The sequence below is a fragment of the Sinohyriopsis cumingii genome, chromosome 18, assembly GCF_028554795.1.
Source record: "Sinohyriopsis cumingii isolate HCF-2022 chromosome 18, ASM2855479v2, whole genome shotgun sequence".
Lineage (NCBI taxonomy): Eukaryota > Metazoa > Mollusca > Bivalvia > Unionida > Unionidae > Sinohyriopsis > Sinohyriopsis cumingii.
The window spans coordinates 91,551,940-91,579,882 of record NC_142978.1 but is presented as its reverse complement, the minus strand read 5'-3'; the positions used below and the strand labels follow the sequence as shown (position 1 = coordinate 91,579,882).

Genomic DNA, 27,943 nt, shown 5'->3' with positions numbered 1-27,943 from the left:
CTGTTAGGTGAAGCATTTCGTTTGTGTTTGTGACAGTTAATCTTTACAAATGTTATGTTGCAAGCATTTTTCACTTTCATAAATGTTAAAGTCATAATTTGATCGGTGTATCAAAAGGTACACAGGACTTGACCTCATATTCGTGTCCATTGCATTTCCACTGTGTTGGAGATCTTGATTTTAATCAAATTGGCACCTAAGTAGGATAATGTACCACTGATTACATCTGTATGTGTCTGCCAGCAAAAAGGATCAAACTCGGGTCCATTATGATATATGTAACAGCAAATTGTTATATGTAACAGAAAATTGTTATACCGCTGACATGTTCACACTGATGAATTTTATATATTTTCAATAGATGTACCTTTTTCTTAACTTGCTTTCAGATCGATTCCCTATAATTAATAGTCTAGTTCAAAGAGTGAATTTACGGAAGCGGAGAGACTCTATAATCCTGGCCAGTGTGATAGCTATATGTATAATTCTTTTGCTACTGTACATGTTCCGTTCGTAGCACTGAGAAATTGACCTGGGACATGCTAAAAGCATGATCTGGCCATGGTGGATCCATTTGTCATGTGATTCAATGGAACCGATTTAAAAAGTGCTTCGATTCCAGTATATGGTGATATTTTTCATTAATGTGTACACGAGTGTCTCGGAGAGAAAAAATGAGCTATGAGAGAAAAAATGAGCTATGTTGATGGAAAATGTGTAGATGGATATTATGGAGAAAAAATTATTTAAATCAACTCATTTTTTGGTTTGTAAACTACAGTAATAGAAACACATTGTTAAGATTCTCCAGGAAATGCCAGGATACCTGTGTAACATGCCTAAGAGAAAAATATTGTCCTTATACATCAGCTATGTGATTTTTTTTAGGTGTATTGGTCATAGAGCTTATTGGATGGTTTGTCCATTTGCACATGTTTGCTATCACTACTCCTGCTAAACTACTTGGTGGATTGTAATGAAACATTATACACACATTCATCCCATGGTCTAGTTAGTCAAGAATGAAAATGGTGCTGCTTATATGAACATTGTTGCCACTATAGTGGCCATCTTGAAAATCTTGTTATCACTACCTCTCCAGAATGGACAGTTTTTCACTAAAAGACTTCTCATCATATCTTGTTACTGAATGAAAACAATCTGATGTCATTATGGCTGATAGTGGTGTTCTTGAAAATCATGTAACTGCCATTCCTGCTAATGGATGGTCATATATACTTGGGATGTTCACTAAAAGACTTCTCATGATGTCTAGTTGGTCCTAAATGAAAATGGGACTGATCAGATGCCTTGTATTACCACCACAGTGGTCATCTTGAAAACGTTGTCTTCTGAAAGGAAAATCTTACTGATGTAGGTTTTTCACTATTTTTTAGTTGGTGCTAAATGAAAATGATGATGATCTGATATTGCCATTACATCAGCCATCTTGAATATCTTGTCATTGCTACTCTCCATGAAATAAATATGCCATCTCTGTTTTACCAGGAGATTTTTATGAACTATAGTTCAAGAATGAAAATAATTTTAATCAGATGTCCAATATGACCACCACATTGGCCAACTTGAAAATATTGTCATCACTTCACCGCCTGAATGCAGTGTTAACAAGGGCCTTTTTACTGAACAGCGTCATATGATGTCTGGTTGGTCCTAATGGTATGTTCAGCCATTCAGTATGTGGCCAAGTCATACCAAAGACTTTAAAAATGGTACTAACAGCTGCCTCGCTTGGCGGTCAGCATTAAGAGGTTACTGTTAGGACTGGTCAGCCTGGTGTCAGGATAATGTGACTGGGTGGGACATCATTCTACATGTCTGTGGCATGATGCCCCAGTGCTAGACATCACTATAAACGATCACACTGCAGACATCGTAGCGATTTGACTGAAAAAATTGTTAAAGCTACGTTAAAAATCAAAATCAATCATACACACACATAATATGAAAACTCTGCTGATCTGACTTAAAATATGACTGCTACACTCTCCAGCTTGAAAATCTTGTAAACACTACTTATCCTAGATAGCTGGTCATATTGACATTTTGTTTTCACCAAAAGGATTCTTTTGATGTCCGTTTGGTACTAAATAGAAATGGTGCCAGTCTGACATCGAAAATGGCTACTATGGTATCCATCATTAAAATCTAGTTATCATTGCTGATCAGAAATGGAAAGTTTTAACAAAATCGACTTTCCACAAGAAGACATCTGTTGATGCCTTGTTTGTCCTCATTGAAATGGCAACAAGTTGACATCCAATATGCCCAATACTGCAACTAATTTGAAAATGTTATTATCACTGAATAATGTCAAAGGTGGCTTAAGCATTCCACATTTTAAAGGAAGAAATGGTCTTGAATTCCTGAAGTTCTTTAAAGCCAGTAGAGTGTCAGTGCCTTCAAGGGGCTCTTGTTAATATTTGTGAACATACAGCAGAAAGCAATTTAACTAGCAATGACAGATGCTATTAGTAACACTGACAGGCAACTGGCAACCATTACTACTGCTTGTAAACAGTATAATCTTCTTGAAAATGTACCATTAACTGATTCCCAAGAAGTATGACAACACTTCTAACTCACATTCCTGGAAGTTATGGTAATAAAACAAAACCTTATCCATCTCAGTTCAACCATTCAAGGATATACAGTGTTATTGTTTGAAAAGGACTATATATGGCCTACACTTTGTAAATTGATTATGCTCAGGCCATTGATATTTTAATTACATAATGCATACAGGATAATACATGTTTGCATAGTGATTATGTTCCTTTTTACATAATGTGTGCAGATGATACATGTTTGCGTAGTAATTATGTTCCATTTTACATAATGTGTGCAGGATGATACATGTTTGCATAGTGATTATATTAAATTTTACATAATCCATACAGGATAATACATGTTTGCATAGTCATTATGTTCCATTTTACATAATCCATACAGGATAATACATGTTTGCATAGTAATTATGTTCCATTTTACATAATCCATACAGGATAATACATGTTTGCATAGTGATTATGTTCAATTTTACATAATGCATACAGGAAAATACATGTTTGCATAGTGATTATGTTAAAATTTACATAATGCTTACAGGATAATACATGTTTGCATAGTGATTATGTTCCATTTTACATAATCCATACAGGATAATACATGTTTGCATAGTGATTATGTTCAATTTTACATAATGCATACAGGATAATACATGTTTGCATAGTAATTATGTTCCATTTTACATAATGCATACAGGATAATACATGTTTGCATAGTGATTATGTTCAATTTTACATAATGCATACAGGATGATACATGTTTGCATAGCGATTATGTTCAATTTTACATAATGCATACAGGGTGATACATGTTTGCATAGTGATTATGTTCAATTTTACATAATGTGTGCAGGATGATACATGTTTGCATGGTGATTATGTTCAATTTATTCACGAGTGCCTAATATCACAAAAAGTATGAAAGTCAGTGCCCATGCTGAATTCTAATATTTGGACCAAATGACCTCTCTCCAGGCAAAATTTCGCAGAGTTGGCAAAAATATAGAGGTGTGAGTGAAACAAGTTTTAAAAGTACAGTGTTCAAAATAATCACTTTAAACGCATATTTTTCCACATTATTATGCTAGATGATTAAAATAAAGGTGATATGTTATTAAAACGTTATAAAAATATTAATTTACTTCATTTGGTCTAAACTATATGGTCATTGTTTCTGCATTGTCACCAAGTTATGAGTTCAAGTTCCTTAGTAAACATGTTCTAGTTCTGTGTATAATTTACTTTGAACTATTTTTGAGAATGAATAGCTATACTTTCTTAATTTTCAGTAATATTTTGTAAGAGCCTGCCTTTATGTCAGCTAAACAGCAATTTATTTTGCATTGATATGCCATTTTACTTCCCTTTTTTGAGTACTGTTTTATCTAAAGCTGCACCAGTTAATCGGCCATACTCATAATTGGGCCGATTATTGGAACAATCTGTATAATCTGTATCAGCAGAAATAGTCGGTGCCGATGTCAGTAAATTTCCAAATATAAATTTAACCATAACAGTCATCTGGACATGGCCTGAATTTTAAATCAGAATTAAATAGTGGAAATTAAGGAATAAACATTTGATTTAGAGGTTAATTGAAAGACAGTATATTCTTAAAAGTAAATTCTTTTTAACATGCTTGCTGTAAACTACCGCTGATTGTCTGCTCACAACAAATTATCAGTACCATGCATGCACTCATCCCAATCACAGCAGTCAACCAGCCAATGAGGCCTCTTGTGGCTGTTAACTTCCAGCATACACATTACAGGGATGGTCCTAGCTTTTAAAAAGATGTCGCCAAAAAATATCGCCAATCTCAAAATACTTTGTTGCCAATTCTCAAAAAATGTCACCAGAATAAGTATTGAATATTTTTCCAAGACTATTTATGTAAAAGGCAATGAAAATTTGAAAAAGATGGGATAGTTATTACTTTATTGACAACAAGCAATACAGCCATAATATAACAAAATAAATCATTACATGACTGTTTTGCACTACATCATGGTCTTTGCATTGCGCATCACCGTTAGTGCATAGGTCTAACTGTTGTTACCTGAAATAAATGCATTATCAAATGTAAAATATCTACTTTCCTTCAGTCTCTCTTTTTTTCAAATACAATTATCAGGTATTAAGCAAATCTATATTATGTATATTATTTTCCAAATAATAGTTTTGTTAGAAACTTTATTTAGATAATGATATTTTAATACTAAAACCCTATGATCGTACTTTGCAATGTATGATAAGTGACGTATAATGCTACCGTCGATTTCACACATTCAGGAATTAAATGCCCCCTTCCACACCTTTTTTATGGCTAGCTTCACAAAGTACATCTCCATCAACCAGGAGTTCAGAAATTTATTTTTGCTGCACTTTACATGCTTTGCTTGTTAGTGAATTGCTTCCTAAATCCCAGGAATGATCACTGAATGCTGTAGATTTTTTCTCGACAAGCAAATTATAATCTCCATTCCCACCAATGATTCTTGCACAAGTCAACTTGACCTGGCATTTCCGTACCACATATATAAGCATTGATTACTATCATTAAATTAAAAGAAGGAATGAAGAAACATATCGCAGAGCATATGTGCCCCCAAAAAACTAATTCAGAATAAATGTTATTTAGTAAAGAGTTGTATTTGCATATACGAGTTAACATTAAAAAAAAAGGTGGAATATAAAATGTGGGAAATAGTTATCACATGTATGGTAGATTGAGACCTTATTTGAACTGTTGACATAAATCCGCACACATTTTAGGCATTGTTAGTTATAACAAAAATAGGGCATGGTTTACTTGTCAATCAAATGCTAGTGCTTTCCCTAACTGTAGAACAGGCGGTTTCTTTAAATAATCAGTCTCACAATCGGTATTGGCAATTTTAATAATTGGCTATATGCGGTATCGGCATAAAGTGACATCGGTACAGCTTTAATTTTATCCCAGCCGTGTTGGATTTGGGGTACACCTATCTTTAGCATGCTAAATAAATGTCCTCATTATTCATGCACTAAGGCAAACTCAACATGCAACCCATGGCTACATTATTGTACATTGTTTTGTATATCAACATTTGGGAGATGCAGATACATTATTTTGTTTCATTTTTATATTATAGTTACTGGAATTATTTTTCCACACTCATGTCTTGATTTTTATCACATTTACATATGAGAACTAGTATTTTGTTTTCAAAATGTCATGTAGGGAACTAAATATTCATTTTTTCAGTGTTCTCCATCAATATAGGATAGTAATGAAAAACATTATTTATTGGTTCATATAGATATTTGGTATTAGTATATTTATTTGTCATTATGGTGTAAACCATAAAAAGCTGTATGACATGTAAATAATGGTAAATATATTTCAAAAACAAAGGTACATATTGTCCATTTTAACAAAATGATGCTTGGTGAAAATTCACATCTGTGTGTCAGGTTTATACGAGTCACAAGAAACATTCTGTTATGTGTACAGAAAAAATAAATTCTATTTTATAGTCTGTCTTCATTTGGTGTTTAAAATAATTTTTCATGCATTTGAATTTTTCAGCAACAAGGTTTTAAAGAAACACTTTCTCTGTGTTATTGATAGGCCGTGTAGTTCTTGCAAACTTGGGATTAGGATAGAGTCTTGAAGGTCATTGCAGGATGTCATTGGGCAAGGCACTTAACATTAATTTTAGCATTTTGTTCTGCATTGGAAAGAGAGAAGTTTGAAGAATGAAAGAGCAAGGCAGATAACTTGCAGAATAGATAATCACTATTTCAGAAGTTCATAGCATACTCTGTGAGAAAATGATAATTAATTTAATACAGCATGAAATTTTGTTTTTATCCAATAAAGATCGTTTTCCTAAAGAATAATTTTTTTAAAAAGAAACCGCTGTATTGGGGCTTGCATGATTAGTAGATAACGTCACAGTACTGACTCGGTGGATTCCCAAAAAGATGTAGGAACTGTGATGGGCATTGATGAATTACGTACAATAATGAAAACTTAGTATATTTTCATACACAGTTTATCATGTTTTCAAAAAGGACTTTAATAATTGTTTCTGTATATTAGTGAATCTTGAAACTGATCCTGCTACCCAGGGTTGGATTTTGGCCAATCTTCTCAGAGTCCATTCATATGTCTATGCACATGAGATTTAAGTTCAGTGTTAATGTTTTCCTATTAAACTCGTGTTTAAATTTTTTACTTGCTAGCGAAATAAAAGGCAACCTCATTAAGAGGAGGGGTTATCATGTGTTTGATGTACCATTTGTGTTGATTGTATGGTTCCTTCAAAATACCAATTTCGTTGCCCAAGGAACTAATATAAATATGTAAAATACAATGGACACCCTCATTCCACTGATTTAAGTAAATGTACTTGTGCTTTTTAAATCTATGAAAACTGATGTCCACAAAATGCAAGATTTCATTGTATTCTTCATGTACTGAGCATGTCAAAACAAATTGTCGGTCGGTGGTTCTTCCTCCTCCATTAATACTGGCTGCCATGCATAGCCTATCGTGTGCTGAAAATGGTGTTTAAACCCCACAACAACCACAACCAAATTATAGTCCTATCTAGATTGAACTCATCAACATTTTGATACTGATTTGACCATCTATTAGTTTTTACAGCAGGATTACCATATTTTTTATTACTGTGTATACTGTGGCATTTGGTTGTCTACCAGATATACGGGAAACATTAACTTGGTCTTGATTTACCTGAGCAACAATGTGTTTAGAGAAAAGAGAAAGGAGTTACAAACTAGAAGAAACGTTTTAAAAAAGCAAATAGTTTAGTTTTATAAAGAAAAAAAATACTAAGAAATGCACAGCACAATCTCTCAGAAAGCTGATGTATTTGTTTATATGAAAATACTGTTAAATTCATTAATAATGATAATGCACAGAACAATACAGTTCATATGGATTACATGGCTGTTCCCAGGACTTTTGTAAGATTCGGTACAATCAGTCAGAAAATGCAGTCCATGAACACTTCCTATTTATAACTTCTAATACAAGTATGTTAACTGTTTAACAGGGTAACACCACAGTTTCAAATAATTATGGAATTTTACATGTTATCATCATCTTCAAGAAAAGGAAAGAAAATACAAGCTACACATTAAAATGCCAACACTGATTCACAAATAAACCTATGTCAAGAAAGATGGTAGCCTATGGAAATCTGACCCAGTTGATTTTTAAGAGAAAGGGTGATAATTTCATGTTAACTATAAAGAATAATAAATACTGAAGGAAAAATAATTTAATAAACTGAAACATGAGCTAAATTCAATCATTATCATTGGAAAAATGTTAAAATACTGTATTATGTATCACACAGTCAGTTCCAATTACATTAAGAGATACTAGTAAAAGGACACTAGATAAACCACCTGTGCTCTCTTATGTCACTTGTTTAGGCTTGAGTAAACAGTAACACAAGAAAGAGTGAAAACAACAAGCTTTCAAAAATACAATAAATTATTTCCCTGGAAAAATTCTGTAAAAATGAAAACAATATGAACTTACGGTTTTATAGAATCAAATCCAAAAATGATCCCAAAATAATCAGAGAATAAAATTTTAGTAGTCTAATAATAAAATCTTCTAATTTCACGTTTGAATCCCAACATGGAAGACGATGATGTATGCTACAATCTGTAGTGTTGAAGTGTACAATTCGTTGTAGAAATAAGAATTATCACTCTGGTTTCTGATAGCTGAATATTTTTTTTTTTAAAAACTGTTCCTGTTCCACAATATTACATGAGCACATGTATTTTCCAGAAAAATAACAGAATTAATCCTTTTGAATCCAAGTAATTTGAAATAACTCCAAACCAAGTAATTTGAAATAACTCCAAACAGCACAACATACAATGAACAGTTTAACAGCCCTGCTTCTAATGATATTAATTCTCCAAAACATGGGTTATGTGGGCTTTCTAAAATGTAAACAAGGGTCACATGATCATCTTCTGGTAGTTTATAGAAGCAAGTACTTGTTACAGATCATGTTTACCCAGTGTGACCCTGACAAAACCCAATCATTTTTTACTCTTAAGAAATAAAAATATAAAAAATTGTTTATATCTTAAAGACAAGGTCCCATCATGACCTTGGAAACAACCAATCATTTTAAAATAGAAGTTGTTTACGAAGGTTGCTACAAATTCTGAAACAAGGTCAGGATTTAGATCAACACCTGTTGTTTATAAACCAAGAGTCAAGATCAAATTATTTTCTAAAAAATAAATATCATCTCTAGTGAATAAATTTACATTACAATATCATGTAATGAAAAATAAAAAAATAAAACTGACAAACAATTAAACTGAAATAAATATATATTAAATCAGATATAATTAAATCAAATATACATAACAGTCTACCAGATGTTAAAAGATATCATTTTTGTCATAGTACATTTTATTTTATTTTAGTTTGTCAGAAGCCTAATTCATAAATTAAAAACCGCTCTGGTGGCCTAAGTGGTTAGTGTCCACCTCAGATGCAGGAGGTCACAGGTTGATACCCAGGCGGAGTCATGCCAAACACTTTTAACAATGGTTCTAGCAGCTACCTCGCTTGGCACTCATCATTAAGAAGTTAGGGCCATCCATTTAGTACATATGCTTGGAGGGGGGAGGGGGTTAACCCAAATGCATACACTTGTATATGATGGGGGTCTAGTGATAACATACGTACACATAGGAAATGGGGGGGTGAAACTTTGATAATAAGTTGACCAATACATAACCTGTTCGACTGGTTTCAGTTGGCGTTTGAATTTTAGAAAGGCACTAGACAAACTTTTTAAAGTTATGCAGCTTATTTCTTTGATGTAGCCAGACATTCAATGTCAGTGGACTATCTGTTTTATTAAACACATTAATATTATTAATCCTTGATCTTTTCTGCATGGATTAAATATAGGACATTCTGTAGAATTTGGAGGGGTCAAGCTTTGCCAGATTTCTGCATACTTACTAAATGGATGGCCCCTTAGTGCTAGGGCTGGTTGGGCTGGTCTTAGAAGAATGTGACTGGGTGGGACATCATGCTACATGTCTGCGGCATGATGCCACAGTGCTAGACATCACTATGAACTGCCACACTGCTGACATCATAGCAATATGACTGAAAAATTGAAATGGCATTATAGCAGGTGTTGTATATGGATTGCTCAGTATGAAAAAAGAGAGAATCAATATCTCATTGCAAATAATTTTAAAAGGAACTATTAACATTTTTATTTATATAGATGTAGATTACTATGAATTCTCAGCATGTTTGCTGTGTTTACTTGATTGTTTCAAATAGGAAAAAAAAGTATAAATGTTGATTTTATTTTTTAATACTCTTCTATTTACTATCAAAATGTAAATAAAAATTCTCTTTGATGATAAATACCACATTTTCTTGTCAATACAGCTGGTACAGGATCTCTTTATAATTCGTCTTTATCTCTAGATGTCCATTGTTCTGGGTCACTTTTCAGTGTGCTCATAATCTAAATTCTAAACTACAAAACTAGACAACTCAAAACTCATTGTGATTAATTTCCAATATACTTGATTTGATTAAGACTTGCCAATTATTGCAAATGTATTTCTTTGTCACATACTGTTTGTGTGTGATCTGGATTTGTAATGTAGCTTTAACAATTTTTAAGTTATATCGCTATGATGTCTGCAGTGTGGCAGTTTATAGTGATGTCTAGCACTGGGGCATCATGCTGCAGATATGTATCATGATGTCCCACCCAGTCACATTATCCTGACACCAGGCCAACCAGTCCTAACACTAACCTCTTAATGCTGAACGCCAAGCGAGGCAACTGTTAGTACCATTTGTGTAAGTCTTTGGTATGACTCAACAGGGGATCAACCCACAACCTCCCGCGTCCAAGGCGGATGCTCTAACCACTAGGCCACCAGAGCGGTCATACTGTTTGATTGGGAAAGACAAGTGGTGAGAAGCACTAGCTCATACTATTGAAAATAGGTTACTCACCAAGTTTTCATGCCATAATTGATACTCAAAAGTGATTGCCAACTTGTTTCTTAATCAATTATCACATCTGTACATCATTATATGAGCAACTGTCTTTTCTAATTAGGCTAATTGCTTGTATATTTATAAAAGACAATGCAAGTGAAATGCCCTGGCATGTGTGTACATTAATAGGATTGTCACTGGAAATCCCAGCTTGTCACAGAATCTTAGGATTGTCACTTAGGACTGTTGCTTACAGGGATTATGTTTTGAAGCATGTTGGGCCTGACAGCCTATAACAGCCTATGGAAAACACTGTTTTATCACATTTCTCTTTACATGGTTCTTACATTTTACAAGAACTTTGGATATACCCATTTTAATATTTACAGCTCCTTTAGATTTTGTTGATTGTTTGATATGGATTTCTGCTATCTAGGTACTTACTGATTTACAATTTACATAGGGATTTTTCAACTAGACTTTAAATTAAGTGTAAACTAAAAGCACCTTTCTGTACTCATCAGTAACTTTTACAAACCTGCATCAAATAACATTGCGAAAAGTAGAAATATTGCTGAGCTAAAGTAAAAGCCGGTATGAAAATTTTAAGTCAGGTTGATGTTTTTATGTTGCTAAAATAAGCTGATGGTCAGTAATAACTTTATATGTAAAACCTGAAAGCAAAAAGGAAATTTGAAAATCACCATTCATCAGTTTTATTAAATCTGATCATTTTTTGTCTTCAGACCGCTGTCTGATATCTGTCTTTACAATGTGAGTCTCCCAGTTGTCACCGTCAAATTCCTCAATGTCATAACTCTCTACAGTCCCTGGATCTAGGCAATGGATGGCTACACCTGCATATAAATACAAAATGTATCACATGACAAAATCAGTAACTTGGTTTTCATTCAAACTTGCATTCATTATTGAATGTAATGAAAAGCTGACACCATCTGCTCAAATAGCTGCAATCAAATGATTAATACATTAAAAGATCTTAATAGGCAATACCTTCTGTGTGTGTATCAAAATACTTTTACAAATGCAAATATTGGATAAAATGTATATGGGAAACGTGATTCTGGATTCCTTTGCACATATTTAGAATACTTCCAGTACACATATTGTAAGTTCTTGTGCATCACCCACTTAAAAAGTGAATGGTAATGAATACGTTTTACTTCATGCACAAAAGGTCTGGTGTATAAAAACAACCACTCATTACATGTTTGCATCTGTATGACATTTCAATAGATTTAACTTTGCAATTTGTTCAGCTCGATTAGCAACATTTTTTTCATCATTAATAGGGCACCTCCTACCAATGATTCACTCCTTTGAGAGAACACATGAAACAATTAATATAATGCAGCACAAGTTCATTTGCTTGGCTCCAGTGCAGTCCATGCCCATGATTCATGACCTGTGTTAAAGAGAATGCATGAAGCAATGAATGTAATGCAGCAGTACTATAGTTCATTTGCTTGGACTCTGCGCTTCCTGCCCTTGATTCACAATCGGTTAGAGCAAAAATAAATATAATGCAACAGAGAATGCACAAAGCAATGAATATAATGTAGCATTAGTTCACATGCTTGGCACCTGCACTTTCCAATCTTGATTAACTGATTCATTCATAGGTACTGAGAAAACATGAAATAATGTACATAATACAGTGGTAGTTTAAATGTTTGGCATCTGGTAATTCTTAGCCCTTGATTTCCTCATGGGTTCCAGAGAATTCATGAAGCAATAAATATAATGCAGGAGGTATTCACTTCCTTGGTACATCTGCACTCCCTACCCTTGATTTCACTCCTGGGTTCATGAAAACATATGAAGGAAGAAATAATGCAGCAGAAGTTCATTTGCTTGACTCTGTCGTCTACCCTTTGCCTTTGATTTTCTCCTACATACCAGACAATGCATGAAGCAATTGTGATTTTATTGTATATTCAATATACTCTTGCCAGCCACATTTACACAGCATATACCATAGTCACATACACACAACATACCAAAGCCTGCCACATCTACACAAAACATACCAAAGTCACATATACACAGAACAGCATAGTCACAGATACACATACATGTACCTTAAAATCATCAGCCACATATACACAGTACATACCATAGCTAGTCACATATCCACAGTACATACCATAGATATTCACATATCCACAGTACATACCATAGCTAGTCACATATCCACAGTACATACCATAGCTAGTCACATATCCACAGTACATACCATAGATATTCACATGTCCACAGTAAATACCATAGATAGTCATATATCCACAGTACATACCATAGACAGTCACATATACACAGAACATACTAATTATTTAGTCACACACCTAACATACCATGGTCAGTCATATTCAAAGAACATACCATAGATTATCACATTCACAAAGAACATATCAAAGTCACGTATACACAGAACATACCATATTCAGTTATGTATAGTAGCATACTATAGCCAGTCATGTATACACAGAACATACCAAGGCCAGGCACATATACACAGAAAATACCAAAAGCCAGTCACATATACACAGAAAATACCAACACTAGTCACATGTACACAGAAAATACCAGTCACATGTACACATAATATAGCATCGTCACATATACAAATAAGATACCACCACTCCAGTGGCCTAGAGGTTAGAGGATCCGCCTAGGATGCAGGATGTCGTGGGTTCAATCCCTGGCCGAGTCATACCAAAGACTGACAAAAATGGTACTAAAGCTGCCTCGCTTGGTGCTCAGCATGAAGAGGTTAGTGTTAGGACTGGTCAGCCTGGTGTCAGGATAATGTGACTGGGTGGGACATCATGCTACATGTCTGTAGCATGATGCCCCAGTGCTAGACATCACTATAAACTGCCACACTGCAGACATCATAGCGATATAACTGAAACATTGTTATAGCTGCATTAAAAATCCAAATCACACACACACACACAAATAAGATACCAAAGTCACATACACAGAACATGCCATAGCTAGCTACATATGGACAAAACTTACCATAGCCATCAGGGTTACTTCTTGGAACATAAAAACTCTGTACTCCGCAAGTCTTGCAGAAAATGTGTTTGGCTGTGTGTGTATTGAATGTGTAGGTTGTTAGGCTGTCTTCACCCTGACAGTTTTAAAAAAACATCTTTGTATATATGTGTTTTACACGAAAAACACCTCTAGTTTTACTCTATTTTCTGTCATTATTTATGCCTTCTAATTTTTGCACACACATTCTACAAATATCAATTATGTGTTTTGTCCCTTAATTTTTCATTGAGAAATTGACATAAAAGATGCTACTGAAATTATGATTAATATATTTTCTTTTATAATTACAAATGCAATAAAAAACATAATGAATAAAGTTTACAAAAATTAAAGCAATAGAGTTTTAAAAACAAACAAAAAATATGAAATTATCTTTGAATCAATTTTTTCCAGAATATATTAAGAGTCATATCTTTTTTTATGAAACAAAAAGAATATATACCTCTAGATGATGTATCTGAACAACTTTTAGATGGTAACAAAATAATTGCCAATTTTGTCATTTTGAGTAAATATCTCCCCACAAAAAGTGTTTAATTTAATGCAAAGCAATATCACTGATATAAATACATGATCTGTAGAAAAAAGACATGCAATCAACTGCTTTGCTGATGAATCGTATTGGTATATTTTAAAAGAGATGAAACAGGAAACAATAGAATTGCACCTAAATTGACTTTCAAGGTAGCTTACCTTTCAAAATTTAAAAAAATCCTGTGGGGGCTCCAGATGATCAAGTGGTCTACGGCGCTTTTCTTAACAGATCACTCATACATTTTACATGAGTTCAAGACTTGGTTCATGGGTATGTGAGAAAGCTTGCTAGTACAGTAGTTGGTTCTTCCCACGTTCTTCTTCTTCCACCAAATGTACTGGCAACCATGTATTAACTATAATTTGCTGAAGAATGGCATTAAACCCCACAAACACAACTAATGGAACAAATTTTGGTCTTTGGTAATATACGTAACAGTTTATTTTAATATGTATTCACAGTAAACAGAAACACTTTCTTGCCTTGTATGAAGAAATCGGTACTATGACAGTCATTCTGTAATATGACTCATTCTGTACTATAACAGTCATTCTATACCATGATAGTCATTTTTTATTATAAGCCCTTCTGTACTATGAGAATCATTCTGTACTATGACAGTCATTCTATACTATGAAAGTCATTCTGTACTATGATACTCATTCTGTACTATCAGTCATTCTGTACTATGGGTCATTCTGTACTATGACAGTCATTCTGTACTATGATAGTCATTCTGTACTATAATACTCATTCTGTACTATCAGTCATTTTGTACTGTTAGTCATTCTATACTATCAGTCATTCTGTACTATCAGTCATTCTGTACTATAATACTCATTCTGTACTATCAGTCATTTTGTACTGTTAGTCATTCTATCAGTCATTTTGTACTGTTAGTCATTCTATACTATCAGTCATTCTGTACTATCAGTCATTCTGTACTATGATAGTCATTCTGTACAATGATAGTCATTATGTACTATGATAGTCATTCTGTACAATGATAGTCATTATGTACTATGACAGTCATTCTGTACCATGATAGTCACTCTGAAAATCACTTATTATGATCCATAAAAGTAGGTTTGAACTTAAAAGTTAGAAAGCATTGTTCATGTATAAAATGAGGTGCACAAAAATGGCTAACATTATGGTTTACTTTTGCTGTTGTTCTTGTTGTTGTTGTTGTGGGGTTTAACACCATTTTTCAGCACACAATAGGCTATGTATGGCAGCCAGTATTAATGATGGAGGAAGAACCCGGGAAAACCCCAGGATGAACCACCGACCCACGAGAAGCTAATGGCAAGCTTTCTCACATACTCACATTGGCTGAATCCTAGACTCGAACCCACGCAAACAGAGGTGAGATGGCAGTGATCCGTAATGGAGAGCACTTTAGACCACTCGGCCACTTGGGGCCCCCGGTTTACTTTTGTGAATCTGATATAAATCATGGTCATTAAAATATAATCTTACCTAATATTTAAATGAGTAGATTTGTCCTATGTGTATTTATCTGAATATGACACACATTTAGTTGTGAGCAGTACATACAGTTATACCATTACATGATGTGCCATCAGAGTGGGGTCTATTACTCAAAATCACAAGTAGAACCAATAACACTAGACAGATATGTTATGTATAGACCCAGCTCAACCACTGCATGATGGGCTAGCACATTGGGGTCTATTGCCCAATATCACAAGTAGAACCAACAGCACTAGACTCTGATATGCTGGTCTATAGTGTATAGACCCAGCTCTACCACTGCATGACCAACCGTTGGGGTGGGATCTATTGCTCACAGTCACATGTAGGATCAACATCACTAGACTTGGATTTGTCATGTATAGACCCAGTTCTTCCATCACGATTTACACTGCTTAAAAATGTCAGTAGAATGAACATAGACTCAGATATGCTGGTACATTATGTAATAGAGGATCTAGATCAATGGTTTTTAGAGTTATGTATGCACTGTTCATCAGCATAAGATTAATTTTAAAGACTTCAAAAAAACACTTCTATCATTTTTCCCATCACATTATCTCATCATCACGGATGCAGGAGGTCATGGGTTCAATCCCCGGCCAAGTCATACCAAAGACTTACACAAATGGTACTAACAGCTGCCTTGCTTGGCACTCAGCATTAAGAGGTTAGTGTTAGGACTGGTCAGCCTGTTGTCAGGATATTGTGACTGGGTGGGACATCATGCTACATGCCTATGGCATGATGCCCCAGTGCTAGACATCACTATAAACTGCCACACTGCAGACATCGTAGCAATATGACTGAAAAATTGTTAAAGCTACATTAAAAATCCAAATCACACACACACACATCTCATCATCATGTCCCATCATGATGTCCTATTATTATGTTGAATTATGATGCCCTGTTACTATGTCCCCTCATATCCTAATATGTCCCATCATGATGTCCTATTGCTATGTCCCATCATGATGTCCTATTACTATGCTGAATCATAATGCCCTGTGACTATATCCCATAATGTCTTATTATTATGTCTCATTATGATGTCATTTTACTATAATGCCCTATTTGTATATCCTATCACGTCTTATTATTATGTCCCATCATGATGTCCCGTTATTGTTTAATCATGATGCCCTATTACTATGTCCCATCATGATGTCCTATTACTTTGTTGAATCATAAGGCCCTGTTAATATATTCCATCATGTCTTATTATTATTATGTCCCTTCATGATGTCCTATTACTATGTCCCACCATGATATCATATTCATGTCCCATCTTGATATCCTATTACTATGTCCTGTCATGATGTCCTATTACTTTGTTCCATCATGATGTTCTATTAATGTCCCATATTACTACCTCACCAATTTCACTGTCCCATCATCATGTCCTATTACTATAGCTAATAATGATGTCCTAATACTATGTCCCATCATGATGTTGTATTATGTTGAATCATAATGAATTGTGATTATATCCCATCATGTCTTATGTCCCATCATGATATCAATTTACCAAGTCCAATCATGATGTCTTATTAAAATGTCCCATCATGATGTCCTATTACTATGTCCCCTCATGATGTGCTATGATTGTCCCATCATGTTGTAATATTAAATCTCATCCATTTCACTATGTTCCATCATGATATCCTATTATTATGTCCCAAAACAAGTCCTTTTACTATCTCATCAATATCTCATCACAATGTCCTATTGTGATGACCTATCACTATGTCCCCTTACTATGTCCCATCATGCCCTATTACTATATCCCACCATGATGTTCTACTACAATGTTCCATCATGATGTCCTATTATTATGTCCCATCATGATGTCCTATTACTATGTCCCATCATGTTGTCCTATTACAATGTCCCATCATGATGTCCTATTATTATGTCCTATTACTATGCCCCACCATGATGTCATATTATTAAGTTCCACCATGATGTCCTATTTGTCCCACCATGACGTCCTTTTACTATGTCCCACCATGATGTCCTATTACTATGTCCCACCATAATGTCCTTTAACTATGTCCCAACATGATGTCCTATTACTATGTCCCATCATGATGTCTATGTCCAAGCATTATATAATAATAGAGCATTAGTTAGAAAAAAGGATGCCATAGAAATGAGACAAGACTTATCTGGCCATATTTTACTCTGTCTATAAACTTTTATGAAAGTTAAATATTTATAGTTACAAAAATATTGATTTACAAAGTTGCATAGTAAAAGTAGAAAGAGTGAAAATGAGTATATTGATACCAAAGTAATGTATTCAGACATGGCTAGTGTCAAGAATTCATTCACACAATGTTTGTCCAGTATTATCCATTTCAAAGAGTGCCGTAACTGTAACTTATTAAAAATTACAAGAAGTGATATAATTTCTTTTAGTACTGACTGATCAAAATGAGGATATTGTTACTTTGTTTCTTAATTCCACTCCCATAAATCTGCAGCAATGATAACCGAGTATATCCATGCATAAATCTAAAGTTAGTCATGCTGCTGTTACTCTTGTGTGTTTAACGTCATTTTTCAGCACATGAGAGACTGACTATACATGGCAGCTAGGAGCAAGATGAATCAACAAATATCATAGGTCAGTGACTAAAAATAACCCTGTCTCCCAAGTGGTTAGCCAGTGGTATCATTTGCATAATTGGTTTGGAGCATGTATACCCACCCACCCATGTCTACCACCAGAATGCAATGATTGCATGGTAGTTTCAAATCAGTGTAGTGCATAATGGGTAAAAAGTACTTCATTTTCACACTTTCTTCAAAGCTGGGGGTTGATAGTTATTTGTGGTATCACAAGTACAGGAAGTATAACAGATTTTTCACAGAAATCCATCACATTGAGTCTGGTTCCTGATGGGAGCACAATGCATACACAGAGGAAAATAGAACCAGTTAGTGCTACTGTTTACTGAACCACAGAAACAATAAACTAAGGCTTAGATAATCTAGGGGTAAAAAACACTGCTATAGCACAAATATGTTATAACAGAAGATGAGCACTGCTAGCAGTGTCAGAGGATGACTTAAATTTGTAAGATAAATTTGTATGATAAATTTGCATGATAAATTTGTATGATAAATTTGCAACTGAAATCTTTGAGAGTATATCATTGATTCAAGTTTACCTGAAGAAGCCTGAACTTGGATCCTGGCACAATAAAGTGTCGATTCTGCTTTTTTACACAAATGCTGCAGCTGTGGATAGCAGAAAACACCATCATGACCTGACAAGGTTCCAACATTTACATATGCAAATGGATTAGTTTAGTTTATTGCCTGTAAATATTTACAAAATTGGTAAATGTGTAAGAAAACATTAATGTGGCTCTCAGTAATGCAGAAATTTCCTGTTCTGACTAAATTAAATATTCCACATCTCTACTTAATTAAGTATTCCACATCTCTACTATATTAAATATTCCACATCTCTACTAATTTAATTAAATATTCCACATCTCCACTAAATTAAATATTCCACATCTCTACTAAACTAAATATTCCACATCTCTGCTAAATTAAATATTCCACATCTCTGCTAAATTAAATATTTCACATCTCTACTAAATTAAGTATTCCACATCTCTACTAAATTAAATATTCCACATCTCTACTAAATTAAATATTCCACATCTCAACTAAATTAAATATTCCACATCTCTACTAAACTAAATTTTCCACATCTCTACTAAATTAAATATTCCACATCTCCACTAAACTAAATATTCCACATCTCTGCTAAATTAAATATTCCACATCTCTACTAAATTAAATATTCCACATCTCTACTAAATTAAATATTCCACATCTCTGCTTAAGATGATTTTTAGTAGGATTAGTTATGTTAAATTTACCCACCGAATGTGACATCACAAGGACAAAGCTAATGCATTGGTATGTTTATGCACTGAATGTGGCATCACAAGGAAAATGCCAGTGTTACCAGTATGTTAATTTATATACCAAAAGTGGCATCACAATGAAAATGAGTGTTATGTTAATTTACACACTGAATGTGGCATCACAAGGGCAATGCCAAAGTCTTAAGTCAATTTATACACTGACTGTCTTATCACAAAGAAAATACACCGAATGTGACATCGTGAGGAAAATGCCAAAGTGTTATGCTAATTTATTCACCAAATGAGGCATCACAAGGAAAATGTCAGTGTTGAGTTAATTTACACACTTATTGTGGCATCACATGGAAAATGTCAGTGTCGAGTTAATTTACACACCAAAAGTAGCATCAAAGTGTTATGTCAATTTACAAACTGAATGTGCCATCACAATGAAAATGCCAAGTCTTATGTTAATTTACACAGTGAATGTGGCATCACAAGAAAAACTCCAAAGTTGACAAGAATTTGTTATTGCATACATTACACTACAGGTGATTTACTGTTAATGCATAAGACGGATTTTGTAAGCTATATTACTAACCTTTAAAAAAACACGATTATTAACAGAACCTTTGGCAAGATTTTATTTAATGGAACACTTTTAAAGTTTGTTAGCTATTGAAGTCATTGTCTTAGTCACTGTACAAATGCATCCCATGCACAAATCAGCACAGTACATCTGGTTGTATTATCATTTATTTTCATAAAATATATGTGTATCTGATAGTAGGAAACAATATCGCAACCATCCTGGGGCTGTTTTACCTAAACTGTCAGATATAATCAACAAAGACATATTTTACATACTGAATCCCATCACAAAAGAGGTAAAAGACAGACACCAAATGAAACAATCACAAATTGAGCAAGATATGACGTGTGTTATAATAGTTGCCAGTTGTTCATAAGTTGAACAGTGAGATGGAGGAAAAGGCTTTGACTTTCTAATTATTTTACTTAAACTTTATTGCTTTGTTATTGTATACCAGGTATACAGTTTAAAATGCTGGTAAACAATGCAGCCTTACACATTGTTATGTATAGTTAATTTGTATTATTTGTTGGCATTTCTTCATGATTATGTTATGTACATCAGTATTCTGCACCTGACTTTGTCAAAAATCATGGTCATGGTGTACCTGACTAGGAACATTTATTTTGTAAGTCACATAATACATAGATAATATTTCTCTATAATTATGGATTAATTATTCAGATCATTATTAATGTTCAACATGCTTATCTGAATCTGATTCTGCAACATATTTTTCAAACCTGAAAAATCCCAAACCTACTGACAACTTTGAATGTTTATTGACCTATATCCTGACTCTACTAGTGTGTCCTAGCTCATTATTTAATGTTGTTTACTTAAATACTCACTCTTGCCTTAAAAACTGAATCAGAATTAGTCTTATTGTTGTTTCTTGTTTGGGTGGAATTATTTATTCAAATTATTATTCACTGGAATTACAAAGTACTCAGTAATATTCTTGGACAGAAACATTAATTTGGAATCATCATGAATTCAGGCAAGGACATTTTGGATTATATTACTGTGATACCAACACATCATCACACTCCATTACACTGGTACATTAGCGTGTTCAAGACTACAGGCACATCAAAACATAAAATCAGAATTTATTTGGAATACCAAAAGAAATCGATTGGAACTTCACACATTTGGACTTGTAGTAGAACTTGTAAGGCTATCTGCGATTTAATTATAATACCTTAAATTTTTACTTTGTTTCTAGGGAAATAAATAATATGTTGAATTTTACAAACTTGTTGGTTTCACTCTTTTCTGTGACTTAGTTTAAGACCATGGAGTCATAACAGCACTGAATACTGACTTGCTTTAAATGACAACAGCAATGGGTGAAATAATGCCAGAAACAACAACAGAAAATGAAAATATACAACTTATAACAAAGACCTCTGTGGCTTGTTGCATGTTCTCAGCACTTGATATTCTAATTGTGCTACTTTGGCATAAAATGTTCAAAAACACAAATGATTTATTTCAAGATCACAACTTATAAATAAATTACAAAAAAAAGAGATTTGAGGCCTGAACTTCATTCAAGATTAAAGTAATACTTAGATTTTTCATAAGATTCATTCAGTTTAAATCTAGGTTTCGGTTTAAATCTAGGTTCTGCCCAATTCATTCAGTTTAAATCTAGGTTCTGCCCAATTCATTCAGTTTAAATCTAGGTTCCGCCAAATTCATTCAGTTTAATCTAGGTTCGGTTTAAATCTAGGTTCTGCCCAATTCATTCAGTTTAATCTAGGTTCAGTTTAAATCTAGGTTCTGCCCAATTCATTCAGTTTAAATCTAGGTTCCGCCAAATTCATTCAGTTTAATCTAGGTTCGGTTTAAATCTAGGTTCTGCCCAATTCATTCAGTTTAATCTAGGTTCAGTTTAAATCTAGGTTCTGCCCAATTCATTCAGTTTAATCTAGGTTTGGTTTAAATCTAGGTTCCACACAATTCATTCAGTTTAAATCTAGGTTCCACACAATTCATTCAGTTTATTTTAGGTTCAGTTTAAATCTAGGTTCTACCCAATTCATTCAGTTTAAATCTAGGTATCACCCAATTCATTCAGTTTAATCTAGGTTCAGTTTAAATCTAGGGTTTTGCCCAATTCATTCGGTTTAAATCTAGGTTCCACCCAAATAAAACCTTTCAAAAACTTTTTAAATGTTTCTATAGACACCAATTTCATGCAGTTATGATCAATACTTTGAAATACAATATACACTGATCTCACAATTTTCTAGCAAATTGACTTCTCAGTTGGGCACATCATATGTCAGTCACCTGTTACATAGTAAATGATTTAGTAAACTGCTGCCCAGTCTCATCAATTAGGTAGTTGTAAATATTTACATATATTTTTATAGATATAGTATGGTGACCAGGTAAGACTTCATTTAACCAAATCAGTCAGCTAGAAAAGTTTGTATAATATGTACAATTAACCAGGTTAGTCAGCTAGACAATTTTGTTTTTGTGTACAGTTGACCCAGTCAGTCAGCTAGACGATTTTGTCTATATGATGTGTACAGTAAACCCAGTCAGTCAACTAGACAATTTTGTCTATATATACATATGTACTAATGCTGACCCAGTCAACAAGACAATTTAGACTATTTGGTCTGTATGTGTACAGTTGACCCAGTCAACAAGACAATTTAGACAATTTTGTCTATATGATGTGTACAGCTCACCCAGTCAGTCAGCTAGACAATTTTGTCTACATATACATATGTACAGTTTACCAGGTCAGTCATCTAGACAATTTTGCATATATATATATGTGTGTGTGTGTGTGTGTGTGTGTGTGCATAGTTGTCCCAGTCAGCAGCTCGACAATTTTGTGTCTATATCTGTACAGTTAACTAGGTCTATCAGCTAGACAATTTTGTCTATATAACATGTAGAGTTTCAATCCTTTGCTTTTTTATGTTTAAAGCATGGTAATAATTCCTTCCAGCTGATGAGATTGGGCAATAAAAAATTATTGCTAAAACTGCATGGCGAAATTATTGCAACATGCATCTAATGTCAAATTCCTGTGATTCTAAACAGCTGACTACTTACTTGCAGTTGTAAACATGCAGTCTTGCTGGAGCCCATACCTCAAACCTGACAGCACCACAGTGACAGCCACCTTGATGTCTTACAAGAGGATGGATTTCCTCAGTTTGGCCAGACATTCTCCGAAGATAAGATTTATATAGTTCACACAGACAAAAATAAGCAGAAAAATGAATGAAATGTCTAATACTGTATTATAATAGATTTGTAATTTAAAGACTTGTGAGCAACAGAATTCATACACCGTAAAAATGCACTGAATTAAATGATCACATACACAAAGAAAACATCCATCAACAGCTAAGGACACCAGTTTATAGTAATAAAAGAACTGGTGTTAGGGATATAACTCTTCTAAGCTTTGAACTATGTTGAGCAAGATTTGCTTCCCTTTGACTCTTGAGTACAAAAATGCAACTATTATAGTGCATCAAAAAAAAAAGAGATTCAACATCTTTCTCGTTTATATCAGACCTTTATCTTGCTCTCATCTATGAGAAATGAAACAAAAATTGTGGAGGCATTATGTATGCTACTTTCTAAAAGCTATAAACCTGGAAATATTTTAGTGCCAATGCCAGAACTTCTGATGCAAAGGACTATATACATCAATATACTGTTAGCCTGCAAGGAATATATACTGCATTAATTTAGTTGATGTTAGCTTTGAATGGAATGGATACTATATTAATCTAGATAATGTTATCCTGTAGGGATGGATACTCTATTAATCTAGATAATGTTGTCCTGCAGGAAATAGATATTCCATAAATCTAGATATTAATATTTGCCTGCAGGGAATGGATACTCTATTAATCTAGATAATGTTAGCCTGCAAAGAATGGATACTATATTAATCTAGATATTGTTATCCTGTAGGGAATGGATACTCTATTAATCTAGATAATGTTATCCTGCAGGAAATGGATATTCTATAAATCTAGATAATGTTAGCGTGCATGGAATGGATACTCTATTACTCTAGATAATGTTAGCCTGCAAAGAATGGATACTTTATTATATGCTCATTTTTTTCCCCGTTAACTTTACATTGTCTGAATCGTTCAATATTCCCCGATACTGAACGTGCGCGACAATACACATATAGCATTCACGTGAATAAAGAACTACTTTCTATTGTAAACAAACAATGACGCAGACACCAGCACTTTTGATTTGTAAACAAATCATATACACTCGCGTAAGAGGCTCTTTACGTTGTGGTTATTTAAATTTGTTTCTGAATTAACTAAAACATGTTTCGTGGACTGCAAAAAAAACCCAGCTGTTTTGGCACATTCCGCATTGATACAATGTTACGGATTTAGGCTAGCTACATTATATAAAAGACAGACGATTATGTCCTTACAAAAACATACAAGTGACAAGGCATATACTGTCTTCTTTATCTGGTGATAAGAATGGCAAAATAAAATATACTTACAGTTTTACATCCTGAATTTCCTCAAAATGTTTTTTCTTAATTCTGCAAATCTGAATTACATGAGCTATGTCATAGGTTTTCAATCTGGATTACACATTTTGAAAGTGTGCTGTAATTTCGACGATAAGTGCAATTGCATCCTCCTTACTACACTCAAAATGAAATACACATTAAATTCCATTGCGTCTTTTTGTATATTGCAATTGAAAGACTTCATATTTTCCCCCACGTTATGATTTCAAACATTCAATGACAGAAACAGAAACACATCTGCAGACGTAAACACGCTTCTCCCGCGCCACTTCAATCCAAAGTATTTCATGTATAATTTGCACAGATGAATCCAGTCCAAAATTACAAACTTTCGCCGAATCGAAACAAAATAAAAAAATATATTCACTCCAGATCAAATGGAAAAATCGTTGCAATGCGCATTCATTCACAATATGACTGCAAATTTCTATTTTAACTAGACACGTCATTTTCTTTCGAAAGTTATGTCGCCCGCGCAACTAAGTTCAAATTTATCTGGGCGGAGCTATGTGCGCATTAATAATGATGTCATTTTGTAATGTCAACTCTGCGCTTGTGTATTTAGTTTGGAATATGGCATTCATTCATTTACATTGTTTCTTGTAGTGTATTTTGTTTATACAATTAAACCTTAGGTAGAATAAAAAAATGAGTATATAATAAAAAGGTTACTGCATTTGTATGGGAAAATATGAACTCCTTTTGTCGGAAGGATATATTGCACTCACAAGTTCATGCAGTATTCATCCGAAAACTCATTAATATTTCCCATACAAATGCAGTAACCTATAAATATTAATCTAGATAATGTTAGCCTGCAGGGAATGGATACTATATTAATCTAGATGATGTTTGCCAGCAGGGAATGGATACTCTATTAATCTACATAATGTCAGCCTGCAGGGAATGGATACTCTATTAATCTAGATATTAATGGTAGCCTACAAAGAATGGATACTCTATTAATCTAGATAATGTTAGCCTGCAGGGAATGGATACTATATTAATCCAGATGATGTCTGCCTGCAGGGAATGGATACTCTATTAATCTAGATAATGTCAGCCTGCAGGGAATGGATACTCTATTAATCTAGATATTAATGGTAGCCTACAAAGAATGGATACTCTATTAATCTAGATAATGTTAGCCTGCAGGGAATGGATACTATATTAATCTAGATGATGTCTGCCTGCAGGGAATGGACACTCTAGTAATCTAGATTATGTCAGCCTGCAGGGAATGGATACTCTATTAATCTAGATAATGTTAGCCTGCAGGGAATGGATACTCTATTAATCTAGATAATGTCAGCCTGCAGGGAATGGATACTCTATTAATCTAGATAATGTCAGCCTGCAGGGAATGGATACTATATTAATCTAGATGTTAATGTTAGACTGCAGGGAATGGATACTATATTAATCTAGATAATGCCAGCCTGCAGGGAATGGATACTCTATTAATCTAGATATTAATGTTAGCCTGCAGGGAATGGATACTCTGTTAATCTAGATAATGTTAGCCTGCAAAGAATGGATACTATATTAATCTAGATGATGTTAGCCTGCAAGGAATGGATACAGTACGTATGTATGTATGTATCTATGTATCTATGTAACAGTTTTATGAAACCTCCATACAAAAGTGGCTAAGTAATACCAAGTAAAACCAAAGTTTGAAAATTGTAAAAAGTAACTGCCAAAAATTTTGCAAGATAACCCTTCTAAACAGATATAAACTTAAACTACAGAAAGATAAAACATAAAACCTAATGATGTTAAAATGTAAATGTATATAACTGTTACTGTAATGGGCTGGCACTGTACTGGCTAAAAAAAGTAATAAAATTGTTTCTCTTCAAAATGGAAGAAGAAAATCAGTCACTTTGCTCACAGAGGGACAGCTAGGATTGACAAATTCCCTACTGCACCAAATGCACAAGACTCTCCACTTGACATCATAAACCTTAGATTTAGATTGTCTCCTGGACTGAATGGCGCACCAAGCGACTTTGCTCAAATCTTTTCCTTGCAGAGAGATTGTTTGAAATATGTACTATCTAAAAAATGTAAGGAAACACTTTTTCATGATCACTGAGAAAGCAAGTGAATGTAATGGAATGTTACCGTTCTTCACTTTAATATTGGACAAATCTGTAACTCTGGATTACCTTCCTTTAAATTTACCAAAAACTAAAAAAAAGCAAAAGCACCACAACTGTCAAAAATAAGAACAAGTGCCCATGACCTAATAGAGAAGGGAGTATATTGTAATACCTAGATACTTCGAACTAATTATAAAGACATAAGTTTTTATATTGTACAAAAGTTTTTGATCAATAGTGACAATACTATTTTGTTCACTTCAAAAAAAAATATGTTACAAAGATTAAATCATGTCTGGAAAAAATACGTACTCCGTCAACAAAACACACATAGAAGTGGTTATACACTTTTCCATGTCCGTACAACACATCTGACATATACCTTGAACCGAGTAACGCGAGTGACCTGTAACGTTATATACAAATATTTCTTCGTGTTCATCCTATAAGTGGAAGGCACCAATTGTATTGGCATACAAATAATTGCAAATAAAGAATTTCCAACGTGTCAAAAATGTGTTTCGACAATTTCCCTTATTGTTTCCCATAGTTCTCACTGAGTAAGTAACAACGCCCCCTCCCTTGGACTATTAATAACGTAATGTTTCTCACTGAGCAACAACGCCCCCTCCCTTGGACTATTAATAACGAAATATTTCTCACTGAGCACATAACAACACCCATGGTACTATATATAACGTTCTGTTTGCTGACATTATTCTACACCTGCAGAAAAGGGTAATACAAATTAATACGCACATACACGTAACATAATTGGTATTATCAACGTAGACTACTGTGTATATAGTTCTAGCCGATTCTGCAAAGGCGTATATGTCAAGCTAACAACGTGTTTACAAATTAGCTAACTCAAGTGACTACACAAAAATGCATTCGACCTACTATTTGACCTCGGGATGTGCACGTGAAGATTATTATTTTCGATCAGTGAAGAGCTTTGAACACTCTGAACACCTTTGTATTCGGCCAGCACCCAGAAGAAGCACGATGCGATCATTCAACCCATTGACACTACTTTCCCGCAATCAAAAATAA

At 34.0% G+C, this 27,943-nt stretch overlaps 2 protein-coding genes across 5 annotated transcripts in view; one reads left to right on the top strand and one right to left on the bottom strand.

Annotated features, from left to right (window-relative positions):
- The window catches only part of LOC149777438 (Golgi SNAP receptor complex member 1-like), a 35,109-nt gene extending 29,003 nt beyond the window's left edge, over window positions 1-6,106 (top strand). The window contains exon 8 of the mRNA XM_089942069.1: window positions 390-6,106. Within this exon, the coding sequence (XP_089798195.1) occupies window positions 390-517 (128 nt within the window). The 3' untranslated portion in view covers window positions 518-6,106. The remainder of the gene's footprint in view (window positions 1-389) is intronic.
- On the bottom strand, window positions 4,510-27,943 carry LOC149777437 (centromere protein V-like). Of its 4 annotated transcripts, none has more exons than XM_089942071.1 (6): window positions 27,791-27,943; window positions 23,309-23,425; window positions 18,919-18,988; window positions 13,666-13,780; window positions 11,325-11,477; window positions 4,510-4,647 (listed from the first exon to the last, which is right to left on the bottom strand). In XM_089942071.1, the coding sequence occupies exons 2-5, from the start codon at window positions 23,422-23,424 to the stop codon at window positions 11,350-11,352; spliced, it is 429 nt and encodes a 142-aa protein (XP_089798197.1). In that variant the 5' UTR covers window position 23,425; window positions 27,791-27,943; the 3' UTR covers window positions 4,510-4,647; window positions 11,325-11,349. The 4 variants fall into 4 exon arrangements, with proteins under 4 accessions (XP_089798197.1, XP_089798198.1, XP_089798196.1 ...); XM_089942072.1 differs by lacking the exon at window positions 4,510-4,647 and adding an exon at window positions 7,451-9,759; XM_089942070.1 differs by lacking the exon at window positions 4,510-4,647 and having other exon boundaries at window positions 7,451-11,477.